The sequence below is a fragment of the Petaurus breviceps genome, unplaced genomic scaffold (genome assembly GCF_028583685.1).
Source record: "Petaurus breviceps papuanus isolate PSGF00001 unplaced genomic scaffold, PetGlider_PUasm1.0 90823, whole genome shotgun sequence".
NCBI lineage: Eukaryota > Metazoa > Chordata > Mammalia > Diprotodontia > Petauridae > Petaurus > Petaurus breviceps.
In genome coordinates, this window is record NW_027187352.1 from 18395610 (window position 1) to 18422625 (window position 27016).

The 27016-nt window shown below is 36.9% G+C and overlaps 1 protein-coding gene across 13 annotated transcripts in view; it reads right to left on the bottom strand.

Moving 5' to 3' along the window:
• The window catches only part of DLG2 (discs large MAGUK scaffold protein 2), a 2470643-nt gene that overhangs the window by 2136926 nt on the left and 306701 nt on the right, over window positions 1-27016 (bottom strand). For 2 of the 13 annotated variants that reach the window (XM_069070975.1, XM_069070974.1), the window contains exon 1: window positions 26237-26589. The exons of the other annotated variants lie outside the window; for them this stretch is intronic. In XM_069070975.1, coding sequence (XP_068927076.1) covers window positions 26237-26266 — 30 coding nt within the window. In that variant the 5' untranslated portion in view covers window positions 26267-26589. Of the gene's footprint in view, window positions 1-26236; window positions 26590-27016 lie in introns of those variants that run through there. 13 annotated transcript variants of the gene reach the window in all.

The following is a 27016-nucleotide window of genomic DNA, read 5'->3' on the forward strand; positions in this document are numbered from 1 at the left end:
GAAAGAAAGAAAAAGAAAGAAAGAAAGAAAGAAAGAAAGAAAGAAAGAAAGAAAGAAAGAAAGAAAGAAAGAAAGAAAGAAAGAAAGAAAGAAAGAAAGAAAGAAAGAGAGAGAGAGAGAGAAATGAAAGAAAAAGAAAGAAAAGAAACCCTGGACAAAAGAGATTCAGGTGAATAATGGGGTCAGAAGTCTACATCAAGGGTTCAAGTCTGAGTGATAGGACAACTTCTTTTGTTAGCATGGCTGTGAAATGGAGAACAGATAAATGATCATAGCCTGAGGGGACAGTAAGATCAAGTGATGTTTTTGTTTTTGCTTTTTAAGGAAAGGGAATTCTAGGGATTCAAGAAAGAAAAAAATATAATATGCATTATATTAAGAGAGATTAAAAACTGAAAGAAGTTTTGAGGGTATAGATGATCATAAGAGAAAATTGCTAGAGAAGACAGAACAGGGTAGGGTCAAGAGTAAAAGTAGAGGGGTTGCCCTTGATAAGAAGCACTATGTTATCAGAGACTGAAGAAGGGAAAGGAAAGGCACAGGTATTTATTAAGCACCTACTGTGTGCCAAGCACTGTGCTGAGGACTTTAGAAATATTATCACATTCAATCTTCACAACACTGAGAGGTAGGTATTATTATTGTCCCTATTTCACAGCTGTGGAAACTGAGGCACACAGCAGTTATGTGCCTTGGCCAGTATGATGTGGCTAGAATATATCTTTGTGACTGAAGTAAGACAGAAAAGAGTGAGGACATAATGAGATTTAGTGGAATACAGAGCCATGGTAAGTGGCTCTGTCTATTGGGTAAAGTATAAGATGAGGACCTCTGATGTGGAAGGTCAAGATGTTTTGGGAGTGCTGAGCAGAGAAAAAAAGAGAGAGCTTGAAACAGCCACTTTAGGAAGAGTGATAAAGTAAATCAGGAAAGACCAAAAAGGATTACTTTGTACCAAGGAAAACCCAGTTGAGATTAGATCATATAAACTGGTACCAGTCATCAGAATTGTTGACATCTTCCAGTACCATTTGGCAGTAGTTGGTAGCACATGAGTAAGCATAGAGAAAATATATGGTAGGGGGCAATCCCAGGTTGGGCTTTGGCAAGACATGGATGGCAATGGGACAAGGACGTTTGCACCCAAGCCCTCTGATACCACATCTACTCTTTGTACTGTGCTTCATAAAGTGATTTCTAGAAGAAACTGGTTCATGGAGGTTGACAAACCATAACAGAGTAGACAGAGAACTGGCCTGAAGTCAGAAAGCCCTGAGTTCAAGTCTTGGCTCTGACACATTGTTGGCCATTACACTGGGTAAGACCACTAGTTCACACTCTAAAACTAGAAATTGGAGAGGGGGTTCCAACCTACATAGTTAGAGGGAATTCCTTCATTCAGGAGTTCCTTATACCATTAAAATCACAGGTCCAGTCCCTACCTTTGTATATAGATTACATATAACCTAAAGTCTAGGTCGGGGACATTAAGTTGAAAATCTGTAAAGAGCTTTGGAAGTCATCCACTCTGAGGCCCTCCTTTTACTGATGAGAAAAACTGGTGCCCACCCAGTTTTCAGTCACTTTGTCAGGATCATACAATGAAGTCACAACCTCTATATGCCACAGTTGTCTCATCCATTAATTGGAGTAGTTGCCCAAGATCATCTGTGAAAAACTCAATGCAAAGAGTGTTGGATCTGGTGTCAGAACACTTGGGTTCAAATTATGACTCTCTTTACTTTTGTATAACCTTGAGCAAGTTCCTTCCCTCCCCTGGGCCTCCATTTCCTCATCTGTAAAAGGAAGGGGCTGAATTACGTGGCTTCTAAGCTCTACACTTCTGATCCCATGATCTTAGAAATACTAACTCTATATAACCTACCACTGACGCAAACATGGGGCCCAAAATACTTGACTTTGCAATCTAGACAATGTCTTACTTGCAACTTCTGAGTGTGCAAACCTGTTTTTTTTTTCAAAAATATAATATGCCCTTTCAGCAGATGTGGAAAGACATCCCAGTATCCCTGAGAATCTGCAAAATAAGATGACCATTATAACAACTCTGTGTATTTAGGAAGAAATTACTACACAGCAATTCGAGTCTAAATTGCAAGTCAGGGTTGGGAGAAGCTGAAAAAACCCTTTCAGAGAATCTTATAGGTACTATTAATACTCCTGTGCTGTTGTAGCATCAGCCACTATCACAACAAGACAACAAAGTAGGGCTGGGTTACAGTCACATATTACTGACTTATGGGGAAATGAATCTTAGAGATAGCATGGCATAGTCGTCGGACTTAGGAGTCAGAAAAACCTGGGTTCAATACTTCCTGTGTGACACAGGGCAAGTCACAAACCTTCCTGAGACTCAGTTTCCTCATCAGAATAATGCAATTACTGTCTCATAAAGTTTTTGCAGAGATAAAATAAGATGATACATACAAAGGGTTCCATGAATCTTACAATGCCATAGAACTATTAGCTACCAGTAGCAGCAGCAGCAGCACCATCATCATCACCACCATCATCAATCATCACCATCACCAACAAGGTGGCACAGTGGATAGAGCTTTGGGCCTGGAGTCAAGAAGCCCTGTGTCCAAATCCAGCCTCGGATACTTACCAGCTATGACTAGGGGCCAGTCACTCTCTTTGCCTTAGTTTTCTCAACTGAAAAATGGAAATAATAATAGCTCCTACCTTACAGAGTCATTGTGAAGACCAAATGAGATAATATTTGTAAAGTACTTAGTGCCTGGAACAGAGCTGGCACTATATAAATGTTAGTTGTTATTATTATTATTATTATTATTATTGTTATTATTATTAATCAGCAGCATCATTATCATCAATGGGGTCAGCCTAAACAAAAAGTTCAGGAGTGCTCTGCTCATGAGCATGTAACACTTGGAGGAAGTTTCTAAAAGAAATTCTTCCTCTCCAACCAGAATTTAATACTCCCTCATAAAGATATCTCTTTTAGATCGGCAAATTAGCAGCTAATGGAAGCCATCTGAAATTTTAGTCCCTCTGAACAAGGTCAAACCTTGGCAGAAATGAAATGCCACTCAGAAGCCAGGATCAAAGTAATTCTTTGCTATTCTCACTGCTACCATAGAGATGAAGAAGAAGAAAAATTCAGAGATTGAGCAGACTTAATTCTCCTGAAATTTATAATTAACTACAAGGGAAAAGGGACAATTACCATATTTCTAAAGAATAAAGAAGAAAAAAAAGTTGAGCTTTTGACAAGATATAATTACTGCATATTAAATATGCAGAGTACATCAGTTTGCCCCACGTAATTTTCTTGAGGTTACAATAAAAGGAAAAAAAACTCTACATATATAACTATGTTGGTGTTTTCCAAAAACACATACATGTGCCATAACCAATTTGCATTTAAAGTCCTCTAATCTTAGGGACAAAGAATTTTCTGGTATAGTTATCTCACTGGGAAAACAACCCAGAGAAAGAAAAAAAATGCATACTCCCCTGCTCACCTGCCCCAACTTCCAAAGCCTCCCAAGAGAAGCATGAATATGTATTTTCTTAGGTCACTGTTAATCAATGAAAGAATCCACCTCCTTTTGTAAGGCAGCTGCCAGGGCCAACAGCAGTCCTCCAGTAAAAACCTACAATTAAACTTCTCAATGCTGTAAATCTTACTTCAGATTAGAGCTAGAACAAATGACACACACACACCAATGCAGGGTTGCCTTATTTGAAAGAACTGGCAAGGATGCACTGTAGCTTGAAATACTCAGCAGGTTCACAGTGACAACTCAAAATGGAGAGTTTCTTCTACTGAATATGCCAATCAAGGTTTCAGATCCCTTTGCTAAATACTGGAAACCCCTACCACTGCTGTTATCCCAGTGGATCCCGACCCTACCTTTCTTTGTCCATATTCTCCCCTATCTGCCCTTCACTTATGCCCTTTGAAACTTCCCCTGTCTTGTTGACAAAACCTGCCCCCACCCAATTCTGGACTGCTGCCTCCTAGGCTTCATTCTTCCTCCTCTCATTAGCAGAAATCTACTTTGTCCCTGAGTACTTCACATTTCTAAATACCCCCTTGGTGTTGGATGATTCTTTCCTTCTGTCCCTTCCCGTGGTGGTGTTGGTTGTCCGTTCTGGAAGAGGATCAAAATGCCATCACTATATGGGATCAAGGTACAGTGTGTCCAACTGTGGCTGATGAGACCAACATGAGCATGGAATGTTCTACCACAGATCGGGCACAAAAAGTTCATGTGAACATCGGAGTGCAGCTGCCTCCAGATTTGTGCATCACATGTACCCTTTGAACTGCTCTGATTCAGCTTTGCTCAAAGAGCATCGCACCTTCTCTGATGTGGACATGCCGTGCTGGGAGGCCCTGTGCCATTGTCTCCCATGTCGCACAATCAATTCCAAAGTTCTTCAGAGAGACCTTGAGAGTGCCCTTGTATTACTTCTTTTGATCTCCCTGTGAGCACTTGAGCACTTGCCATGTGTGAGTTCTACATAAAATAATCTTTTAGGTGAATGTATGTTTTTATTTAGTATGATCTTATTTTCTCCATGACACAGAGCTTAATGGTAGAGTTGCTATATTCTTTGTTCTTTGTACCCAAACTGGGTTTTACCATCAGCACTAAAGGGAAATCTAGGCGAAACAGAAGATAGAGCACTGGGAGTAAAATCAGGAAAGTTCATCTTCTTGAGTTCAAATCTGACTTCAGACACTTCTGCACAGCACTAGGCAAGTCACTTAACCCTCTTTGTCTCAGTTCTTCATTTGTAAAATGATTTGGAGAAGAAAATGGCAAACCACACCAGCTTCATTGCAAAGAAACCCTCCAATGGGGTCAGGAAGACTCAGACACAATGGAAACAACCCAGCAACAACAACAAAAATCATCACTACAATATTCCTCTCCTTAGAAATTCATGCAGTCAGGGATTACACAACTTAATTTTTTCACTATCATATATAGACCAGTTGGCAATGCTCCCATCTTTCTCCATGATTTTGGTGTCTGTCTCAGTCTTTCCTGCCATCCTTCCTTGTCATCCTTGTTAGAGACTTCATTATTCACTCTTCTCATAACCAGTCCTTACTATTTCTTAACCTTGTAAACATTGACAGCCTCTACTTCAGCCACACCCAAGGGCAGGCACATTTTGAACATCACCTTACTACAAACTGCTTTACCTCCCTGATACAAACTCTGAATACCTTATCAGATCTCAAAAGCCTCTTCCTTTACCTTCTCCATGTCCTTATCCCTCCAGCAGTTATCCTTCACATTTATCATAACCTCTAGTTCTTTGATTCCACCATGTTTTACCACACTGTGGCCTCATTTTGCTCCCAGACCTTCACTTTAATAATGCCCTCTCCTCCACTCTTGAATGTTCTGCTTCCCTTGTCCTTCTTTCTAACTTTTCTGCCCAACTAGCTCTCCACCCTGAGTAACTCCTGCCATCTTCTCTTCCAGCTCCTATTACCAAGAGACCAAATGCCGCTGGGGGGAAATCATAAAATTTCACTGACTACATCCACTCCAAGTTTACACTATCTATCTAACCTTAATGGAGGCCTCAGAGCTACACTGCAATCATTTTTCTAATTTCCCTCTCACTGACTCTCTGTCAATCTCTTCAAAAGTAACTGTTCCAAACCTTCTCCTCTCTCCTCAGGCCCTTATCCCTTTTATTCCTTATCCCCACTCCCATCATTTTTGGTAGATTAAAAGTATACTTTCAGATGGCTAGGTGTCTCAGTGATAGAGCCCTGAATCTGGAGTCAAGAAGACTTGAGTTCAAATTCCATCTCAGATACTTACTTGTTCTTTGTGTGACCCTAGGCAAGATGCTTAACCTACCTGCCTTACTTTTCCCATCTGTAAAATGGGCTACCTCCCAGGGTCAAGACAAAACAATATAAACTTTATAAAGTGTGCTAGCTATTAATAAAGACGACTTCCTTTCCTAGTTTGCCTGGATTGAGGTGACAATTTCCTTACTTCCTCATATTTCCTCTTTGAATTTCACTGATTCATTCATTTATTCATGCTAAAAAACAACCCATTAAGCACCTGCAATACCAAATAAAACAGGACAAGTAAAATAAAGAAGTTTTGTATGAAGTCCAAACAGAAAAGAACACTCTCTTCCCTAACTTTCTTTTGGGGCCCTGAAGACCCATGAGTTGATCAAACTGTTATCCCTTAAAAAAGCAAAGACTTATGGGAAACACCACAGGTACCATAGAAAGGGCCAGGAATTTACTTCTAAAAGGCCCAGATATGACAGCCCTCTCTCAGTTGGTATCCTGGAGAGAGAGGTAGAAAGAGTTCTTAAGAATAAAGAGACTAAGAAGTTCGGTGGATTTAGTTCCAGACCTTACACCAGGAAGACCTCAGATCCTTGTTGGCTGTAGAATCCCGAAAAAGTCATTTGATAGCTGCAAAGCTTAGTTACCTCATCTATAAAATGGAAATAATAGTAACATCTCCTGAACAGTTGTTTAAAGGATAAAATGACATATTACACATAAAAGGTTTGGGTTTTTTTTTTTCAAACCTCAGAGAACTATTTACATGCCAGCTATTATTATTGTGGTTGTAAGCTGAAATAACACCCCAAGTATCAGAGGAATAATCAGTCCAAGTCTATTTAATTCAACAAATGTGGAAGTCAGTGTGTTAGACAATAGGGACATAAAGACAAAAACAATTCTTGCCTTCAAACAGCATATATCCTTCTCGGGAGATGCAGTGTACATAGAGAACACATGCTTGGAGAAGGGAGAAAGGACTAACAATTAGGTATTAGGAAAGGTTTCACAGAGAAAGGACTATATGCACTGAGCCTTGGAGGAGGATAAGGATCACAAGAAGTGCTTTCCAAGCTCAGCTGGTGCAATTGTCTAAAGACAGGAGGTGGCATATTAAGTTTGGGAAAGAGCTATTAGTCCTTTGAGGTTGCCATGGGAAGGGAAAAAAGGCTCCTTCCACACAGCACTTTATTTGGTACAATTGTTGGAGACCAAACACTGTCTCTTGTCATCTCTCCTCAGAACTCCAGACTCATATTTCCATCTGCCTACTGAACATCTCTCCTCACATGGAACTTCAGCACCACAAACTCAAGGTCTAGAACAGAATTCATCATCTTCTCTGCCATTCTTCCAACACCCCTATTTCTGTGATGGCTAGGTGGGACAGTGGATAAAATGCTGAACCAGCAGCCAAGAGAATCTAAGTTTAAACCCAGCCTCAGACATTTACTACTTATGTGACCCTGGGCTAATAATGTTACCCTTCTTTGCCTCAATTTCCTCATCTGTAAAATGAGGATAATAATAGTATCTACCTCCCAGGGTTACTGTAAAAATCAAATGAGATACTAATTATAAAATCCTTAGCATAGGGTCTGGTGCATAGCAAATGCTATTTAAATGTTAGCTATTATTATTGTCATCATTTTTGTTATTGGGGGTCACCACTATTCTTTCAATGCCCCAGGGTTAGAATTCTAAGAGTTAAAGTTCCTCTTTCTTACTCCCCATACAGTTAATTGCCAAGTTTTGTTGCCTCTACCAGGTTCTCTCCTATCCATCCTTTCCTTCCCCTTCTCACAGTAATCACTCCAGTGGAGTCCCTTGTGTCCCCTAATAACAAGGCATGGTGGAAATCCCAGTGCATCTGCAGTCAGTATCTGGGTTCAATGTCGGCTCTGCTACGTATTATCCATAGAGCCTTGGGCAGGGTAACCTACTTGATGTTTCATGTTCTCAACCATAAAATGAGCAAAATGGACTACATAACCTCTAAGGTCCCTGCCAGCTTGAAATCTATGATCCTTTATTATAGGCTCTTAATTATTGCTCCTGCTTCCACTCTATCCCTTTTCTAATCTATTCTGCACACTGCTGTTGCCTGAGTAACCTTCTCAGTACACCCCTGTGCCCAGAAACTTTCAGTACTTCCCCATTGTCTCTTTAATAAAAGACACACTCCTCCTCCTGGCATTGGAAGGAGGCCCTTCACAATCTGGTCCCAGCTTCTACTACTCTGATTCACATGCCCTCCCGTGTCTCCATACATTTGCTCAGTCCATCCCCCAATCCTGGAACAGACTGCTCCCCAATCAGTTTGATGAAGTATCTTCCCTTCTAACTCAAATTAATTCCTCCTCCACTGCAATCAATATTTCTTTCTTAAAAATTTCATAACACCTTACTTCTCCTTTGTGCTCACCATAGCAAAGGCTTAAGGCATGTTTACTGACTGATTGACCATTCAGCCACACATCTGTGGGTATGGCTGAATGTGTGGCAATCTATTCATTGGTCCCAACAAGGAAAAGATGGCCTATTGGTCTCCCTTGAGTTATTTCTTAACTAATTAAAGCCATGAAACTGTAAAGGATGCTTGGATCTATGCATTTTCTTTTCCTTAGAAATCCAGCTAAGGTCCTGATCATAAAGTAAATTCAATATCCCACCAAGACCCATTTTCAATCACTATTGCTGTCAGCACTGGATTTCTGGATAAATTAATTCCAAATAAACTTTCCTAAAACAGGTCTTAACATGTCACTGTTCCCCCTACTCAATAAACTCCAGTGGCTCTTCATCACCTGTGGGATCACATCCAAAATCTCTGGTTGGCATTCAAAGCCCTTCATAACTTAGCCTCTTTACCCTGCCCTTCTAGACTCCTTACACCTTACTCCTCACCATATTCGCTTGGATCCAGTGTCCTCCTTGATGTTCCACAAAAACAAGGCACTTGTCTCTGGACTCCAGTCATTTTCTCAGGCAGTCCCCAATGCCTGAAACCTGCTCCCTATTTATCTCTGCTTTCTGGCTTCCCTGGCCTACTTCAAACTGAAATCTCATTTTCTACAGGAAGATTTCCCCAACCCCTCTTACTTCTAGTGCCTTTCCTCTTTTTAAATAATCCCCATTTATCTTGCACATAGCTTGTTTGTTCCTACTTGTTCCCCCTTATTAGTTTGTGAGTTCCTTGAATGTAGGGACTGTCTTTTTTCTATTTTTAAATCTTCAGTGCTTATCAAAATGCTGGGTACACAGAAGGCATTTAATAAATGATTTTTGATCAATTGCTTTTCTTGCTGTCCCTTGCAACATCACCATTTGTATTTCTACCTTTGACTCCTTTAGAGTTTAATGAAGATCCTTGAAGGCATGGCTTATGCTATCTCTAGTTTTATATCTCTAGCAGTGAGTGCAAAGTGTTATACAAGGAAGTATTTGGAAATAGTTGTTGAATGGGATTAAAATTGTGCTTTTCCAACTGGTTCTCTTCTGTGTAGAAAATTATCAAAGTTTTCCCTCACTCTTACCAATGAAAACTCCATGTGAAAATCAAATTGTTTCACAGCACTCAAATAGAATGCAGTAAATTATTCTGAAGAAAATAAGTGGGTAAAGAGTTGAATGAAAGAAGTGCTAATTTGACTAATTTAAAACTTTGGCAAGCCTGTTTATATGGAATAGCCTAGTGCTAGATAATTGGTTTGATTTATGTTATCATATTTGTCTTGAATTTTTAAAATATACATATGGGCTCTCCAAAGACATCTTCTCCTGTTGATCATTGGTCCCAACAAGGAAAAGATGGCCTACTGGTCTCCCTTGAATTATTTCTCAACTAATTAAAGCCATGAATCTGTAAAGAACTCTTGGATCTATGCATTTTCTTTTCCTTAGGAATTCAGCTAAGGTCCTGATCACAGAGTAATTCAATAGCACACCAAGACCTATTTTCAATCAGTAATGGTGTCAGAACTGGATTGTTGGACAAATTAATTCCAACTGACCATCACAATTACAGTTACCACAAGTTCCTTTTAGAGGTCTAATGGCAGACCAGTATGGCCAAAATTTACCACATATAGCATATTTTTTTTATACCATATCAATAGTCCCGGGGTAACTGGGAGGGGAAAAAAATGTAACATTTAATAGAAATCCAGAGTGCTTCACTGATCCATTTTTGTTTTGATAAGGTCTAACAAAGTTATATCCAGTTTTATAAAACATGCATGCAAACACACACACATATACACATACACATACATACTTTAACCCATGTTTGTACCTACCCATAGGATTTGGTATAAAATAGAACTTCTGACATGATCCCCTTCATGCTCCTAATTAGATAGATAAGTCATCTGAGATACAGAAAGATTTAATTTTTTGCTTGCAATCACACAGCCACTAACTAGGAGGGCCAGAATTTGATTCCAAATCCTTAGACTTCAAATTTCATCTTCTTTCCACTTTACCAGGCTGCCACTGAATTTTAAAGAATTTGTCTTTTAAAAATAATTTGTCATATGTTTATTTTTTTCTGGTATGATCCTTAAAACTATGGCTCAGCTCTTTTAGGCTAGTTTTAATTTGCTTCTAATATCCAATGTAATTTCAGCATATTCATACATTTAAGAACCCAACATAATTAAAGGTATTTAAGGAAACTAGGTTTTAAGATCATTTTTTTTTTCCTCCAAGAACCACTTTGCTTCATGTGAGTATTAAAGTATAAATGGGTCTGGATCAAAAACAAATTCTCTTGCCAACAGGAAAAATGTATACTAATGGTCACAGATCATAAAGTCACTGAATCAAAGACATAGATAGAGAAGACTTGATTTTATTTTTAGCATACTGCTTCAAGATTCACAAAGTACACATATGTATTATATGTTTATATATTTTATTTATATAATTCATGCAATTATATAAATGTAATGCTTATATTTATATATTTAATGCTTAAATATATGTAAATATATTTATATTATATGTAATAAAAATATAAAATGAAATCTTTACTATATTCTCATGATAGAATATTTAATATATTTTTCCATTTGAGTCTGTCAAACTTGGGAAGTTTACACTTACATATATAACAAATATACATATGTATGTATATTGGGTAATATATATTTAACGTACATATATTTAATGTAATATATGTAATGTATACCTATATATACAAGTATCAATTTCTCAGGGTTGTGGGAATCAAATGAGAGGACATATATGTATACATACATGTATCTATGTGTGTATACATACATATACAAATACATTTATATGTATATATAACTATTTTGGGCCTTATAAAAATAAAACTGGACCAATGAAGAACTCTGGATTTCTATTAAATGTTACATTTTTCCCCCTCCCACTTACCCCAGGATTATTGATATGGTATAAAAGAAAGAGTGTGCTATATGTGGTAAATTGTGGCCATACTCATCTGCCATTAGACTCCTAAAAAGAACTTGTGGCAACTGTAATTGTGATGGTCAGTTGGAATTAATTTGTCCAGCAATCCAGTGCTGATGCCAGTACTAATTGAAAATGGGTTTTGGTGGGGTATTGAATTACTCTGGGATCAGGACCTTAGCTGAATTCCTAAGGAAAAGAAAATGCACAGATCCAAGTGTCCTTTACAATTTCATGGCTTTAATTAGTTGAGAAATAATTCAAGGGAGACCAGTAGGCCATCTTTTCCTTGTTGGAACCAATGATCAGCAGGAGATGTCTTTGGAGAGCCCACATGTATATTTTAAAAATTCAAGACAAATATGATCACATAAATCAAACCAATTATCTAGCACCAGTCTGTTCCATGTAAACAGGCTTACCAAAGTGTTAAATTAGTCAAATTAGCATTTCTTTGGTTCAACTCTTTTCCCCCTTATTTTTTCTTCAGTATAATTTACTACACTGTACTGAGGCATAGTGCTGTGAAATTATTTGGTTTTCAAATAGAATTATATATCTATAACCTATAGATATATGGCATATATCTATAATCTACAGATATAAAAAACTTAGAGTTGTAAGAATCAAATGAGAGTGTATATATATGTATATATTCTATATACATATATATAGAACATGTGCATTTATGTTTGTAGTCTCTACATGTAGAATATATACACATATGTATGCATTTTCTATAAACATATGTTCACTCATTTAATTATATATAATATACATATATAATTTTATTGCTATATATTATTTGACGGCCTATGTATGCATACTATATAGACATATATATGTATACATTCTCTCATTTAATTCTCAGAACAACCCTAAGAAGTACATGCTGTAATTATCCTCAATTTACAGATGAGAAAACCTGAGGCTAAAGAAGTTAAGTATTTTGCTCAATGTCACACATCCACGAAGCATATCAGGGAGGATTTGCATTCGTCTTCTTAACTCCAAGTCTGCTACTTAGCTGCTCCTATAGCAATCATCTAGGACAGACCCCTCATTTTAAGAATAAACAAACTGGGACTCAGGGAGATGCAATACACAGCTAGTTAGTAACAAATTTGGGATTAGAACCCAGGTATTCTGGTGTTCATTTATTCACTACAATTTAATATGCATATCTAAAGGAGTTTCTGTTCAGAGATTCTTTAGTAACTAGATTTATATTCGAAGATTTCCAAACTATAGTTCTTTTAGCTACTGCCTATAAGTAACGGTAAGCATGACACCATCATTGTAGATCTTCCAGCCATCTTTCTTGGTGTGTTCCCCCCCCCCTTTTAATTTGCTCTCCCCAACACAGAACTTACATTTCTATTTTAACTCATCCTGGAGTGATTCCAGAATAAAGAGTTCTTCTGTGGCCAGCTGAGTGCTCTAGCCATTAGACCACACACTGTTTTTCAATGAGAATAATTCAATGTAAAATGGGCATTAGAAAAAATAGGTCAAAGAAAAGAAAAGCTTTTTCATGTATACATATACTTATATATAAACTAAAGTGAAACGGCAACTCATATCAACACAGCCTTTTGAATTTTACAAAGAAAAAATTTTCCCTCACAATAATCTTATAAAGTAATTAATGCAATTATAATAATTCCCATTCTATAGGTGAGGAAACTGGAGCTTAGAATGGTTTAGTGTTTTGCCCACATCAGAAAGCTATAGAAGGACCAAAGCCAGAAGCCGAAGCTGGTTCTTCTAACTCTGAATCTCAAGGTCATCCCATTAAAGTGACACTACCATCTCAGTAAGTACTTAGTACTACAAATCCCAAGAGATGCTTTCTTTGCTGCTAAGTCAACTATTTCACGAATCAATTTTAGAATTGCTTTCAGCTCCAGTGTCTCTTCAAAGATAATCTAAGGAAGTCAATAATGTAGGGATAATAAAATATAAATACAGAATTTTCAAATTTTAGGATTTTAGCCCAACACCATAAAAAGTTAGAATTGAGTTGCTGGGCCTCATCAGTAAATGATCTAAATATCAATAAAAAGTCAACAGCTATGCAGTGTGGTGAATAGAGTGTTGGATTTAAAAGTCAGAAAGACTTGAGTTACCTGTGTGATGTCAGACAAGTCACTTAACCTCTGCCTGCCTCAATATTCTCATCAGTAAAATGGGGAATGATAGCACCTACCTTCCAGAGATGCTCTGAGGATAAAATGAGACCATATTTACAAAGATCTTTGTAATCCTTAAAGCTCTATATAAATATTACCTGCTATCATTATTATTGTTGATTATTGTTATACCAAGAGGGAACCATGATCACTTGCAAGGGGAGACATGTCCCATGTTAGCAGATGCTGTGCAACTGAAAATAACTGTTCCCACCAATGCTCCAAAGGATCTGTACTCTTATTGATATAGACTCCCACATCTATGCCTTTGCACAAATAGTCCCTCAGAAATTTAGTACATTTCATCCTGTCTTCTGCTTAATAAAATCCCTAGCTTTCCAATATGCCCCTCAAGTACCACCTCCTCCATGTGGCTTTTCCTGATCCCCCCAGCCTCTTTCTTAAAATCACTTTATATAGTTCTATAAATAGTTTGCATTGACTTTGCTGTTGTTGTTCAATCGGTTCAGGCATGTCCAACTCTTGGTGACCCCATTTGGGAATTTCTTGGGCAAGATACTGGAGTGGTTTGCCATTTGCTTTTGATTGTTTGTTTTTATATTGGTTTTTCCCCCCTGTAGAATGTTGAGGTCCTTGAGAACAGAGACTATTTCACTTCTGCTTTTGTATCACAATAGCCTAACATGATGCCTTGCCCATAGCAAGGCTTAAATCAATGTTTGGTGAATTGAATTTCCTGAAATGATGCAAGTTACATGCATGCCAGCTTACCAAAGGTCTCTAATCTATGTTTTCCCATAGAGGAGGTACACCAAACATTATTTCTATTCTCTCAGCATTTCATGGATATGGATGGGGGATGTGAAGAGCTATGAATCACCGCATTTCCATCCAGAGAGTCAAAGTCATCCATCCCCAGTTATTAGCCTATCTGATTGGGGGGTCTAAGAATTCAGTAACTAGGGATATGGCTAGCATCAGTTTTCCAAGGCTCTGCCCTATTCATGACCAATTTGCTTGTATAGATATGCCAATTGGAAAGGTATAAAACACAGAATTTGGGTGGGAAAATCTATCCTATTTTTGTGGCTGATCCCCCACTGAAAGAGAAGTTGTCATGCAAAATAGAATTTTAAACTTTTTCCAAGAATGGCTGAACAAATTATGGTATATAAATATAACAGAATACTATTGTGATGTAAGAAATGATGAAAGAGATGATTTCAGAAAAACCTAGAAAGACTTGTATGAATTGATGAAGAGAGAAGTAACAATTTATACAATAACGTGTAAAAACAAATAATCTTTTTTCAAATTAAAGAGGAACATCCTACTTTTAAAAATTTACATTATCTTTGATTTATGGAATAAAACAAGCATTTCCATAACACAGTACAATAAAAAAGATGATTGCACATGAAATGGCAAATCTACTATGCACAACTTGTTATTCCTTTCAAATACACAACAAAATTACCACGTAAATTCCTTTATTTTACTTTTTTTCTTCCCTACCCTCCTCTACCCTAAAAATGGTTACCATTAGAAACATTTTATGTATGTGTGTTCAGGTGTGTGTACATGTATATATGTGTGTATGTGTTTATGTGTGCACACACATGCAAACATGTACACATATGTAAATATTTTACATACACTTCTACTCATCAGTTCTCTAGATGCAGACAGCATCATTCTTCACATATCCTTTATAGCAAATTTGGATATTTATTATAGTCAAAATGCCTTATTCACTCAAAGTTGTTCTTATTTCTATTACTATATAATATAATATATATATATATATTGCTTTTACCCTATACAGTGTTCTCTTGGTTCCACTTATTTCGCTCTTCATTATTTCATGTGTCTATCCATGTTCTTCTAAAATCATTGAGCTCCTAATTTCTTATAGCATGGTAGTATTCTGTCACACGCATATACCACAACTTGTTTAGTCATTCCTCAATTAACAGGTATCCCTGCAATTTCCACTTCTTTGCCACCACAAAGAGAGTGGCTATCAACATTTTAGAACATATAAGTTCTTTTTTTTCCATAATCAGCTTGGGAAACAGAACTAGTAGTGATATTACTGGGTCAAAGGGTTTAGGAAGTTTTATTCTTTGGGCATAATTCAGATTGCTCTCCAAAATGGTTGGATCAGTTCACAAATCCACCAAGAATAAATTAATATCGCAATTTTTCCACATCCCCTCCAACATTTGTCACTTTCCCCTTCAATCATTTTAGACAATGTGGTAGGTGTAAAATGATATCTCAAGTTTGTTTTAATTTGCATTTCTCTAATCAATAATGATTTAAAAAACAAATAACTGTGAAAGACATAACTCTGATCGATGCAATGAACAACTGTGATCTCAAAGGACCAATAAAGAAGCATATTCCCCACCTCCTAACAGAAGGAGATAGTGGAGATTGAGACTTGTTTTGTGTTTGTTTGTTTTCAATGTGGGGATTTGTTTCACTTGACGATACATATTTGTCAGAAGGATTTTACTTTTCTTTTTTTTTCTTTTTTCCTTCTCCTTGAAGGGGGAGGAGGGGAAAGGAAGGGAGATGGAGAGAAAACAGTTTTTTACTCCTTGAAATAAAATTGCTGGATATGGTGGCACATGCCTATAATCACTGCTCCTGCAGAGGGTTAAGGCTACTGAATGACCTGAGCTTGAGAGTTCTGAGTTGCAGTGTGCTAAGCCAATTGGATATCCATACTAAGTGTGGTACCAAGACGGTAAGGCCCTTAGATTAAGGAGGCATCTGGCTGCTTAAGAAGGAGTGAGCTGGCCTGAGTTATAAACGGATCATGTTAAAGCTTCCTCGCCAGTCAGTAACGGGATTGGACTGTGAGTGGTCATTGCACTTTCAGCCTGGGTGAGATAGGGAGGAACAGACGCAAAAATAATAGTAATTTTTTTTAATTTTCAATAAATAAACCTCTCCCCAAACCTGTCCCAGCACAGAGGTGCTAAAAATGTGCCTGTTTTCTACAATACACAGAAGAACTGCTGGAAAATTAGCCTACCTTGGGAAAATCTGATAAATTAACATTTAAATTTATAGAAATGTTATTCATCTTCTTACTTTATAAAAGGATTTATCTGAGGATTCCCTTAAATATCAAGTATGCTGGTGCATTTAAAAGATGACTCACTTACAAAGAATTCCTTTAAATGTATTATTTTGTCATAGCTCTTGCATAATGACAGCCACATACACAAAGCCATATGCGGCTTGAGGCCTGTAACTTTGAGTCCAGGACAGGCTGTCTGCTTTTGACTCTCAGTACTCAGAAGGATCCATATTATGAGCAACCTTCTGGTAAGTGTGTTTTTAGAGAAAGACTGTATTTACTACAGATGTACTAGCAGATGATGCTGGTATGATTCATGGGATAAGTTTGTATTTTGGATTCAGAAGATGATATTTTCTTAGATTTGAGTACAACTACAGAAACAAAATCAAATCTTAAGTGACTACTTAAAAATTATGTCTGTGATAGTAAAATCTAAAATAGTGTTTAAAAGGTGCAGTTACGTGAGACTAGATTGAGGATGTGATGGATAAAATGCTATTTTTGTATATTGTCTTGATGACCAAGTTTAGTCTATGCAAGAAAGCATTTTATTCAAGCATTCGTCTATTCTACTGGATTGTGTAACCTTCATGAACTTTCTATTTTAGGTGAATAACAAAATAACACAAAACAATTTTAAAGAACTAAAGAATATTAATAATGTAAACAGAACAATGAGAGATGCAACATATACAACTGTTCAGTTCCCTCAGAAAATGACAAGAAATCTTACTTTGCATTCTTCTGTACCAACACACAAGGAATAATATATGTACTTCAGCTGAATTGAACTTTCTTTAAACTTTGTACTACCCCCAGTGCTTAGCAAAGAACTCTTCATATAAAGTAAAGGCCCAATTACTGGATGTTGAACTTGTTTATTAATAATTTAACCACTTATTAAGTATCTCTATCATGTTCAAAGCAATATGGCAGGCACTGGAGGAGACAGATAGTTAAGTTATGCTCTTTAAATATGGAACTTACAGTCTGGCAAAGTAGATATGAAATTTACACAAATATGTAATATTTTACACACTAAAGTGACATTTTTGTTCCTCCCTACAAGACATTCCATCTTCCAACTCCCAAATTGCCATTAGCTATCCTCCATACCTATAATGTTCTCCATCCTTACTTCCACCTCCTGGCTTCTTTCAAAGCTCTGCTAAAATCCTACCTTCTTCAATAAGTCTTTCCTAGTCTACCTTTAATAGGAGTGTCTTCCCCCTGAACTTACCTACAATTTAGTCTATATATGTTTTGTTCATACATGGTAGTAAGCATGTCATCTCCTACATTGGAACACATGTTAAGCAGCTACTGGATGGTAAAAATTGGGGGGGTAGAGGTTGCAACTTTTTATATCCCCAATACTTAGCATTATGCCTGGTACACAGGGGTAGTAAAAATAAAACCTTACTCACTTGATTTGACCTAAATATATAATTCAAAGTAATGGACAATTGGCAACAATAAGCTGAGTGAGGACAAAGTAAGGAAACAGCATTTATATCTGAAGAATCCACTGTGTTACCGATAGTGCTAGACTCAGCATCAGGAAGTTCTGGATTCAAATCCTACCTGAAGCATTTACTAGCTCTGTGATACTGGGAAAGTCACTTAATCATCAGCCTTAGTTTCCAATTCTGTGAAATAGGAAGAATAATAGCACCTACTTCTAAAGTTTTTGAGAGTCTAAAATAAAACTTCACACACAGTAAAGTACTTTGCAAATCTTAAAAGCACAATGCAAATATTACTTATGATAACTGAGGATTATCATTATTATTATTACCTAGAAAATGTCATTAAAGTGGTTAATTATTGCCCAATGTACATGAAATGATTATTTACATCAATTATTAAATAATTTTCAAAAACATATATTAAACAACTACTAGATATAAGGTGCCAAGCTAGGAGCTAGGGATATATAGACAAAAACAAAACATTCTCTGCCTTCAGGGAGCTTATGTTCTTCTAGGGGCATATATGTACACAAATATATAAATAAATACAAAGACCAGGCAGGTCCTGATAACTGAGTAATTAACCCCATGAAATAGTTGTATATTAGCTCACTGTCTGGTACATAATAGGTGCTCAATAAATGTTGATGGATTGATTCAAATTTACATGACATTTCCAATGGGCTAGAAGCAACTACCATATCTTAGATAATTATAAGTTGGAATAGTGAGGATTTGAGTACATGTGACAATTTCATGAGATTCATTATTTTCACTGATTGGAATCTAGCTGTAATGGAAAGTCTCTCCAAGAGGGCCAGTGTACTATGGAAATCTGAACAGGCTTCCTGAGGAAGGTAACATCTAAGCTGAGGCTTGAAAGAGTCTAGAGACTCTACAAGGCAAAGGGGAAGAGGAAAAGCATTCCAAGGATGAAGGACAGCTTGTCCATGGGCATAGAGAGAGGAAATGGAATACAGCATGTGGGAAACAGGAGGCAAGCCAGTTTGGCTAGAACATGGGGCATGTGAGGAGGACTAAAAGAAAATTAATCTGGAAAGATGCCGTAGTCAAATTGTGAAGGTCTTTAGTGCCGATCAGAGAAGTTTGTAGTTTTTTCTAGAGGCAACGGGGAGCCACTGAAGTTTCTTGATTATTATAATACATATATATGTCATAAATACATATACATATACACATAAGTATATATAAATATATTTTATATAAGGCATGTATAAATTACATATAAAGTATGTATGGATAAATTATTAAATATAATGCCTGTATAAATTATATATAAAGCATATATAAATGTATAATATAAAATATAATTATATTATACGATATTTTGTACACCTATTATACTTTGCAAATATACAGCTGACCACTATATAGAAACTGAATTGGAGAGGGGAAAGACTGGAAACAGAGACCAAATAGGGGGATCTTGCAATGGTCCGGGTGACAGCTAATGAAGACCTCAACAAAGGATGGCGGCCAACTTAGGTGTCCTGCATTGATATATTCTGAGTGATATGTCTCCATTACCACTAAAACCCTTAGCTCACCTAGTTAGGGATCACAAGTACCCAGTCTTGTTCATAGGCCTTACTAAATAGGTGGACAGGTGTCAAATGGAAAGAACAAGATTAATCAATTGGGTATGGACAGCTAGGTGGTATCATGGATAGAGTACAGGGTTTGGAGTCAAGACCTGAGTTCAAATATGGCCTCAACCACCTACTAGTTGTGTGACCCTGGGCAAGTCACTTAATCCTATTTGCCTCAGTTTCCTCATCTGTAAAACAAACTGGATAAGGAAATGACAAACCACTCCACTACCCTTGCCAAGAAAACCCCAAATGGGGTCACAAAGAGTCATATGTGACTGAAATGACCGACCAGCAATTGGTTAGGTATGACACAGAACATAGAGAAGAGACAAAAATGGAGTATGGCAGAAGATGTCATTGAGAATAATGAGTCAGGTGGTCATCAAAGGAATAAAAGAGGAGACAAGGAGATGGGCTGAAGGTAAGATTTAAGGGTGGTATTGACAGGGGTAGTTTATACAATTTGGGTTGGGGGAGCTAAGAGGATGGTATAGCATGATATAATGGAAAAAGAACTAGACTCGGAATCTGACAAACTGGACTAAAATTCTAGATCTGTCATTCACTAAACATTTGACTTTGGACAAGTCACAACTTGGTCCTCAGTTTTCCCATCTTCAAAATAAGGAGGTTGGTCTAAGATGCCCTCTAAAGTCCCTTCAGTTCTCATTCCTAGGATCCTAGGAGAAGAGGCAGTATTCATAACCCCAGCTCCCAACTGGATGAACTATAAAAACTACACTTCCATTTGCTTTTCTGATTGGTTTCATTAATTTTTGTGCCACCTTGAGGGATTAAGAAACAAGTTCTTTTGGCCCCCCAAAAAGGATAGTAAATATTTCTGTCATGTGGACATTTACTTAGAGCCCACACCTCAAGTTCTGTATCAAGTATGCAAAATAATATGGTTATAAGCTTTTTAATAACATGGTTATTATTGGTTTAAAATAATATAGTTAGTTAAAATTTGTGTGCATATTTCATACATATATTATATGTATAAGATATATACAATATTATATATTTTGTGTGTAATAATAGGTTAGTTAAAAATAATATGGTTACTAATTAATAATACGGTCATTAGTTAACAAAAATATTTTAAAAGCTTTTAGCTGTTAAATTACTACTTTTGCTTCCTCTAAGAAATTGTGCATCAATTTACTGTTTGTAAAAGACAGGGCTTGATGGGAGCAAAGAATAAAATTTTATTTATTTGAAGAACAGATGCAATATTAGAAACATCGGGGCCAGTTTCTCCCAGGCTGCCTTGTCAATGTGACTTAGTCATTTAATCTTATTATTGGATTTTGATTGTTCATGTTAACCCGCTAAACACACAACATGAGGATAGCCACAGGATACTGGGCAGTAACCAATTACAGCAGCCTAATAATGCCACTTAGGAGAATTGCCTCTTGTGAGGAAATGAACAATTCCTAGTTAAATAGAATATCTGAAAGTCTCCATTTTGTCACCAGTAGATTTTTCTGCCCCGGTTCCTATTAGTGTACAAATTTTGGGTGCAGAAATAATTCAATTTATTTTGATGTCACCAAATCTTTCCATTTCATAGATTTGTAGGCTATTAATTTTAGAGGTCATCTACTCTAAGACCTTAATTTTATAGGAGAAAAACAAACTAAGGTCCAGAAAGGAAGAAATATTTCCTTAAGAGTAACTATCCCAAGATAGTTATTTAGTAACTCTAGGATTCAAACCCATATTTTCTCACTCCAAATCCAGCCCTATTTCAAATGCTCTATTATACCTACATCGTTATTGGTTTTAAAAAATTCTATTAATACAAAGAATGCTAACTATATTTTTATGCTTCTCCGTTTTAGTAAATTTATCAAATACCAGGTGAGAATCATGGAACTAGGAGAGTATCTAATCTATATCCCTACCAGTGACTGAATAATAATTGCTTACATTTATATTGTGTTGTATGGTAGAATATGAAAGTATCATCGTGCCTTTTTTTAAAGATAAGGAAACTGAAAGATAAATTGAGTTGCCCATGCAAGATCATATAGATAATAATAACAGAGATCTGAACTCAGTTCTAGTGTTCAGAACATTCTGACACATTATTATTTATCTCCTCACCATTATGAGTGGATAATTTGCCTTTTGTGATGAAGACCTCACTACCTCACAAGACAGTTCAATTCACTTGTACACATCTAAGATTATTAGGAAATTCTCCTTTATACAAGCTACAGTTTACCTCTCTGTTTAGCCTCTGCCTTTTGTTCTTAGTCCTCCCCGTCTGGTACCACTCAGACTGTCTAAAACCCTTCTCCACTTGACAATTCTTTGGCTATTTCAAAAGAAGTGATCAGCTTCTAAATATGTTTTCCAGCCTAAGAATTCCAGACCTTTCAACAAAGTGCTGTATGATATGATTTCAAATTTTCTTTCTACCTTAGTCATCCTCTAATAGAAGGTAGAGGCTTATTGAAGTCCTACTTAAATGTGGTGTCCAGAAGTGAATAAACAACTTACTCAGTTGACCTGAACTCCTGCACTGTTGGCCAAAGTTGTTGATCGGATAGCATGGTTGCTCTGGCCCATATTGGAATTAAGTTGTTCTGATGTTTTTATTAAAGATTATTGTCCCTATTATATCAATACATCAAGAACGTGTGATTGTTATGATATGGGAACTTTTTTCCACCAAAGCAATTAGAATCTAACCATAAATTATAGTCTCAGAGAATAGTCTACAAGTCAAAAAGGTTAAGGGAGATGGCCATAGTCATGGTGTGTGTCATGTAACTATCTATGCCTATGTTGCCTCTACTAATAGAATGTAAGCTCCTTAAGGCCAAGGGATATGTTACTTTTGTCTGTGTCACCAGTGCCTAACAGTGTCTGGCATATAGCAGGTGCTTAATAATTGCTTCCTGATGGATTTATGTAATCCCATCATTCACCAGGTCTGCAATGGTGCCATAGCAGAAATTTCCAGAACGCAAACAACTGACATCAATGAGACCAGTCTTCTCAAAAGTATGAGTCTGATCATTTTAATCAATATCTTCCCTACTATGACATTTACTGTGATCCTTTCCATCCTCTAGGGTTGTTGCATAAAAAAGAGATTCGATTTTTTATGCCTGACCACAAAAAAACATGATTGAAATTGGTAAATGGAAAGTACAGAAAGGTAAATGTTACCTCAACATAAGGGTTAAAAAAAATTGCCCAACAAACAGAACTATCCAAAACTGGAATAGGTTATCTTGAAAGGTAGTGAATTTCCTGTCACTGGAAGTCTTCAAACAAAGTCTAGATGATCTGTTGGGCATTCTGGAGACAAGATTCATGATTCAGAGAAGGCTTCAGCTAAATAATCTCTGAAATTTCTTCCAACCTCAAGGTTCTATTATCCATATTTTCAATATCAACCTTAAAAATAGCATACTGGATAGAAACTGGCTTTCAAGCCAAAAAGTACTGCCTCTCAATACTATCTCAGACATTTGCCAACTATATGACCCTGGGCAAGTCACTTAACCTCTATTAAATTGATTCCTCATATGTAAAGTAAGAATAATAAAGGTTGTTAAATAATCAAATGAGGTGATATGTTTAAAGCATTTTGCCAACATTGAAATGCTACATAAATGTGTCATTATAACACTTCTATTGTTGAGTGTGCGTCCACCATTTGTCAAAATATTTCACCTCCTTTATTATCATTATTAATGATAACAGCAAAAACAAAACGATAAAAAATAATTATAGGACTTCATGCTTATATTATTCTCTTGGTTACAAAACACTTTATATAGTATACCTGTGTCATTTTACCATCACACAACTCCTATGATATAGATAAAAACAAAAGTTTTCATCATGCCCATTTTGTAGACAAAGAAAGAAAGGCTCCATGAGGTTAAATGTCATTCCAAAGGTCACACAACTAGTATGTGATAGAATTCAGACTTTAATCCTAGCCTCCTGACTCCAAGAAATGTGTTTGTTTTACTATACAATATTGTTTCTCTCCTGACATTTAATATTAAGAAACAAACTAAAAGAAAATGAGTTTTTAATAATGGATCCTATGTTGCACACTGAATCACAGATTCTGGAAGTAAGAAGGGTCTTCAGGAGCCATCTAGCCCAACCTATACACTCCCAAAGAATCCTCATTGCAGAAAACACAACATGTGAGTATCCAACCTTAGCTTTAAAGACTTCTGGGAAGGAAGAACCCAGCAGCTCCTATTTGAACATTGTGGTCCTTGTTGTTGTTTTTCCCTTTTATCGAGTCTAGATTTGCCTCTCTGGAGCTTCCATTCATTACTTTTTGTTCTCCCCTCTGGGGATGAGCCAAACGTGTTGAATCTCTATTCCATAACTCAACTTTTCAATTCCTCACAGACAGCTATGAATGCCTACTGAACTCTCTACTCCAGGTTAAATAACCTCAGGTCTATGTTATTCTTCATCATGGACTATACGCTGTTTCCTCTTTTGGACATTCTCCTTTAATCTAGTTTATAAATGCCCTTCCTAAAACTCTGGTGCCCAGAACTGAATACACAATTTCATAGCCAGAACTACAATAAAGATAATGCAACAATTATATTTACCTATTGAATCTAATTTGCAAAGTAATAAAACATTAACTAATTTATGATATTGATAGGGCCAAGAAGCAACGTGGTATAATGGAGAGAGTGATGGATTTGAAATTAGGAAGATCTGGGTATGAATCCTACCTCAGACATTTATTAGCTATGTGACCCAGGACAAATTACTTCTTTTCATCTATGAAATGGGTATAATAACTGCATCTATCTCATAGCATTGTTGTAAGGACCAATTGAAACAATGTAGGTAAATTATGTCAGAAATCTTAAACCAAGTGCATGAAAGTCAGCTGTAATTATTATCACTATTGGCATTAATATTAGGGCTAGAGTCAACAAACTACTGCCTTGCTGATTTAATGTAAACTATCTTGGAGCTGTCAAACTAAAGTAAGTTAAAGTTCAAAATCTTTAAATTTTTCAGTTGATTTATCCAACTGGAACCAATCAATCCTTAATTGATCACCATATGTGTAATTCAGAAAAATAAACCCTTTAGTTACCATTTTATTACTGTGGATGATTCCATCATTCTATGAAAGACAATAGAAAAAAAATTTTTTTTAAAGTAGCAGCCAAGTTTCCTAATGCCCCAAACTGTCATGGTTTGGAACAAGGAAACTATAAAACACAGTCAAACTGACTTTTTGACAGTGTCACCTGGAGAAAAATTAGCCTGCGAGTGACAGCCTCAGGATGAGAAAGAACACGTTTTAAAAGCCTATGACCTTTCCAGGAAACTGGCATTTTTCTAACTGGCCACACTATTTTGCTGATGGTGTTATTAGTAAGTGAATGAGGCAAATAAATGAATAACCTAAGGTGTGCAAAGACAAGAATAAAAGTAGAAGAAGAAGCCTATCTAAATTGTAGGCCTTATAATTTAACATGAATAAAAAGTCCACTCAACTTAACAAAAGTACATTAGCCTCAACTGAAGCATCTTGCCGGATCCCATCATACCAACCAAAGAGTGCAAGTTATCATGAGGTAGAGAAGCAAAATATACACTCCCATTTGACAGCACACACTTTGGGCCTTCAAAATTTAACTGCCTTCCTTATTTCATTGAGCAAAGATCACAGATGAAAAATTTACACTTGGAAAATCTATCCGTGTCTATTGATTTTGCCTGCCATGTCTAATGGGTGCCCAGTCAACGGAGGGTGCTAACATACCTGGCTCAGATTAATGAAGTAGGTCACCCATGCATGAACAATAAAATCCGAGGTGGGGGATAATTGTGTCTGTGAATTCTTTCCAAAAAGAACAGTGATTTCACATTTTTACCCGCTAAGTTTATGAAACTGAAACACAAAATTTGGAAAAGATGATAGAATAAGATTAAAATGAAAAATATTTTGAGAGGACATTGTCATCTATTCACTACATATTCCCCACTTTTCTAAGTTCTTTCTATACAAGTAAATCAATGTCAATATTTCATTTGTTTCTGAAATCAAGCAACTTTGGATATGAGTAGAAGGTCAATTTAGGATTAAAGCTGGGGTTTTTTAGGAAGGCCTAAAGCTATACTTTTTCTCCCCCTCACAAAAACAAAAATGCAGACCATGTGAATTCTCCAATCAGCAACAATATGTCAACTCACACTAAACCTGATTGGTTTCTTTGAACACCAGAGACATGTACAGCTTTCTGGTTTTTAAGTGAAAGCTAATTATCATGCTCAGAAAGACTAATCTGATGTAATATGTCAAAATGATGTGTGTACTCTACTACTACTCAATGTATTTCAATATTGAGCTATTAATAGATGAAAAAGCAAAGCCTGATAGAAAACATGGGCATGCTCTCCTTTTGCTAGCAATGTCACTTTAAGAAGTTGAATATGAACAAACATATAGACCCTTCCACACAGAAAAACACAATGCCCACTGGAGTAGATGATAATGATCACTTTCCCTTGTAAACTGACAGGACATCTCCAATCTGTTAAATTACTGAAACGGAATAATAACAGAAAGATTTGCACGGACCAACAATACTGCTTCCCCAACCTACCTTAGTGGTGACAATGCACAGACAATCCATCCTAAAATCCTTCCCGTGGCTCAGTAGGTGTAAATCGCATGAACAAAATCAGCAAAGGTGAGCAAAGGTTTTTGGTAAATAACAAACACAGCAGCTCAGCCGGGAGTCTGCACAGACGGTTTTTCCAAGTGGGCCCCTCATGGGGAAACTGGAGTCCTCCTCCACACAGCTGAAAGCAGGCAGGATTCTCCTAAGAAGCAGAAAACCCCCCTCGAAATCTTCCCTAGCCAAACTTCCAGGTGCCTTACTGGCTTGCTGGGCTGCATGGTCCCCCCAAGTTCATTGTGCGATCCAAAGGGCTCCTCTGAGCATCCTGCACAATTGTAACCGGCAAGATGCGAGCTACGCCAGGCACTAGAGAATCACATTTCAGCTCTGCTCTTGTTTCGGAATTCAGAGATCTGCAGTTCCCCTATACCCATAAGATTTCCTTTGCCAAGTCTCTCCCCCCACCTCTCTTTTTTTTTTCCTGGTCTTCCCCCTCCGTTATTCCCTACTAACTCTGAGTAAGCATAACATGTGAAACTACCGGGCCCATCTATCAAAGTGCTGTCGCTCGGCTGCCAGAACCACCGCTATGGGTAATAAAAGCTATTTATTACGAGCCCAATTCCTGTGAGCCTTCATTACTTGAAAGGTATGCCTGGAACACTAAGGTGCGTGCACCACTTCATACATCACAGCTCAGATCACTCGGAGTTACCCCAGCAGCTTTTTAGAAATGACTAACAGCTGGATAATTAAGATCAG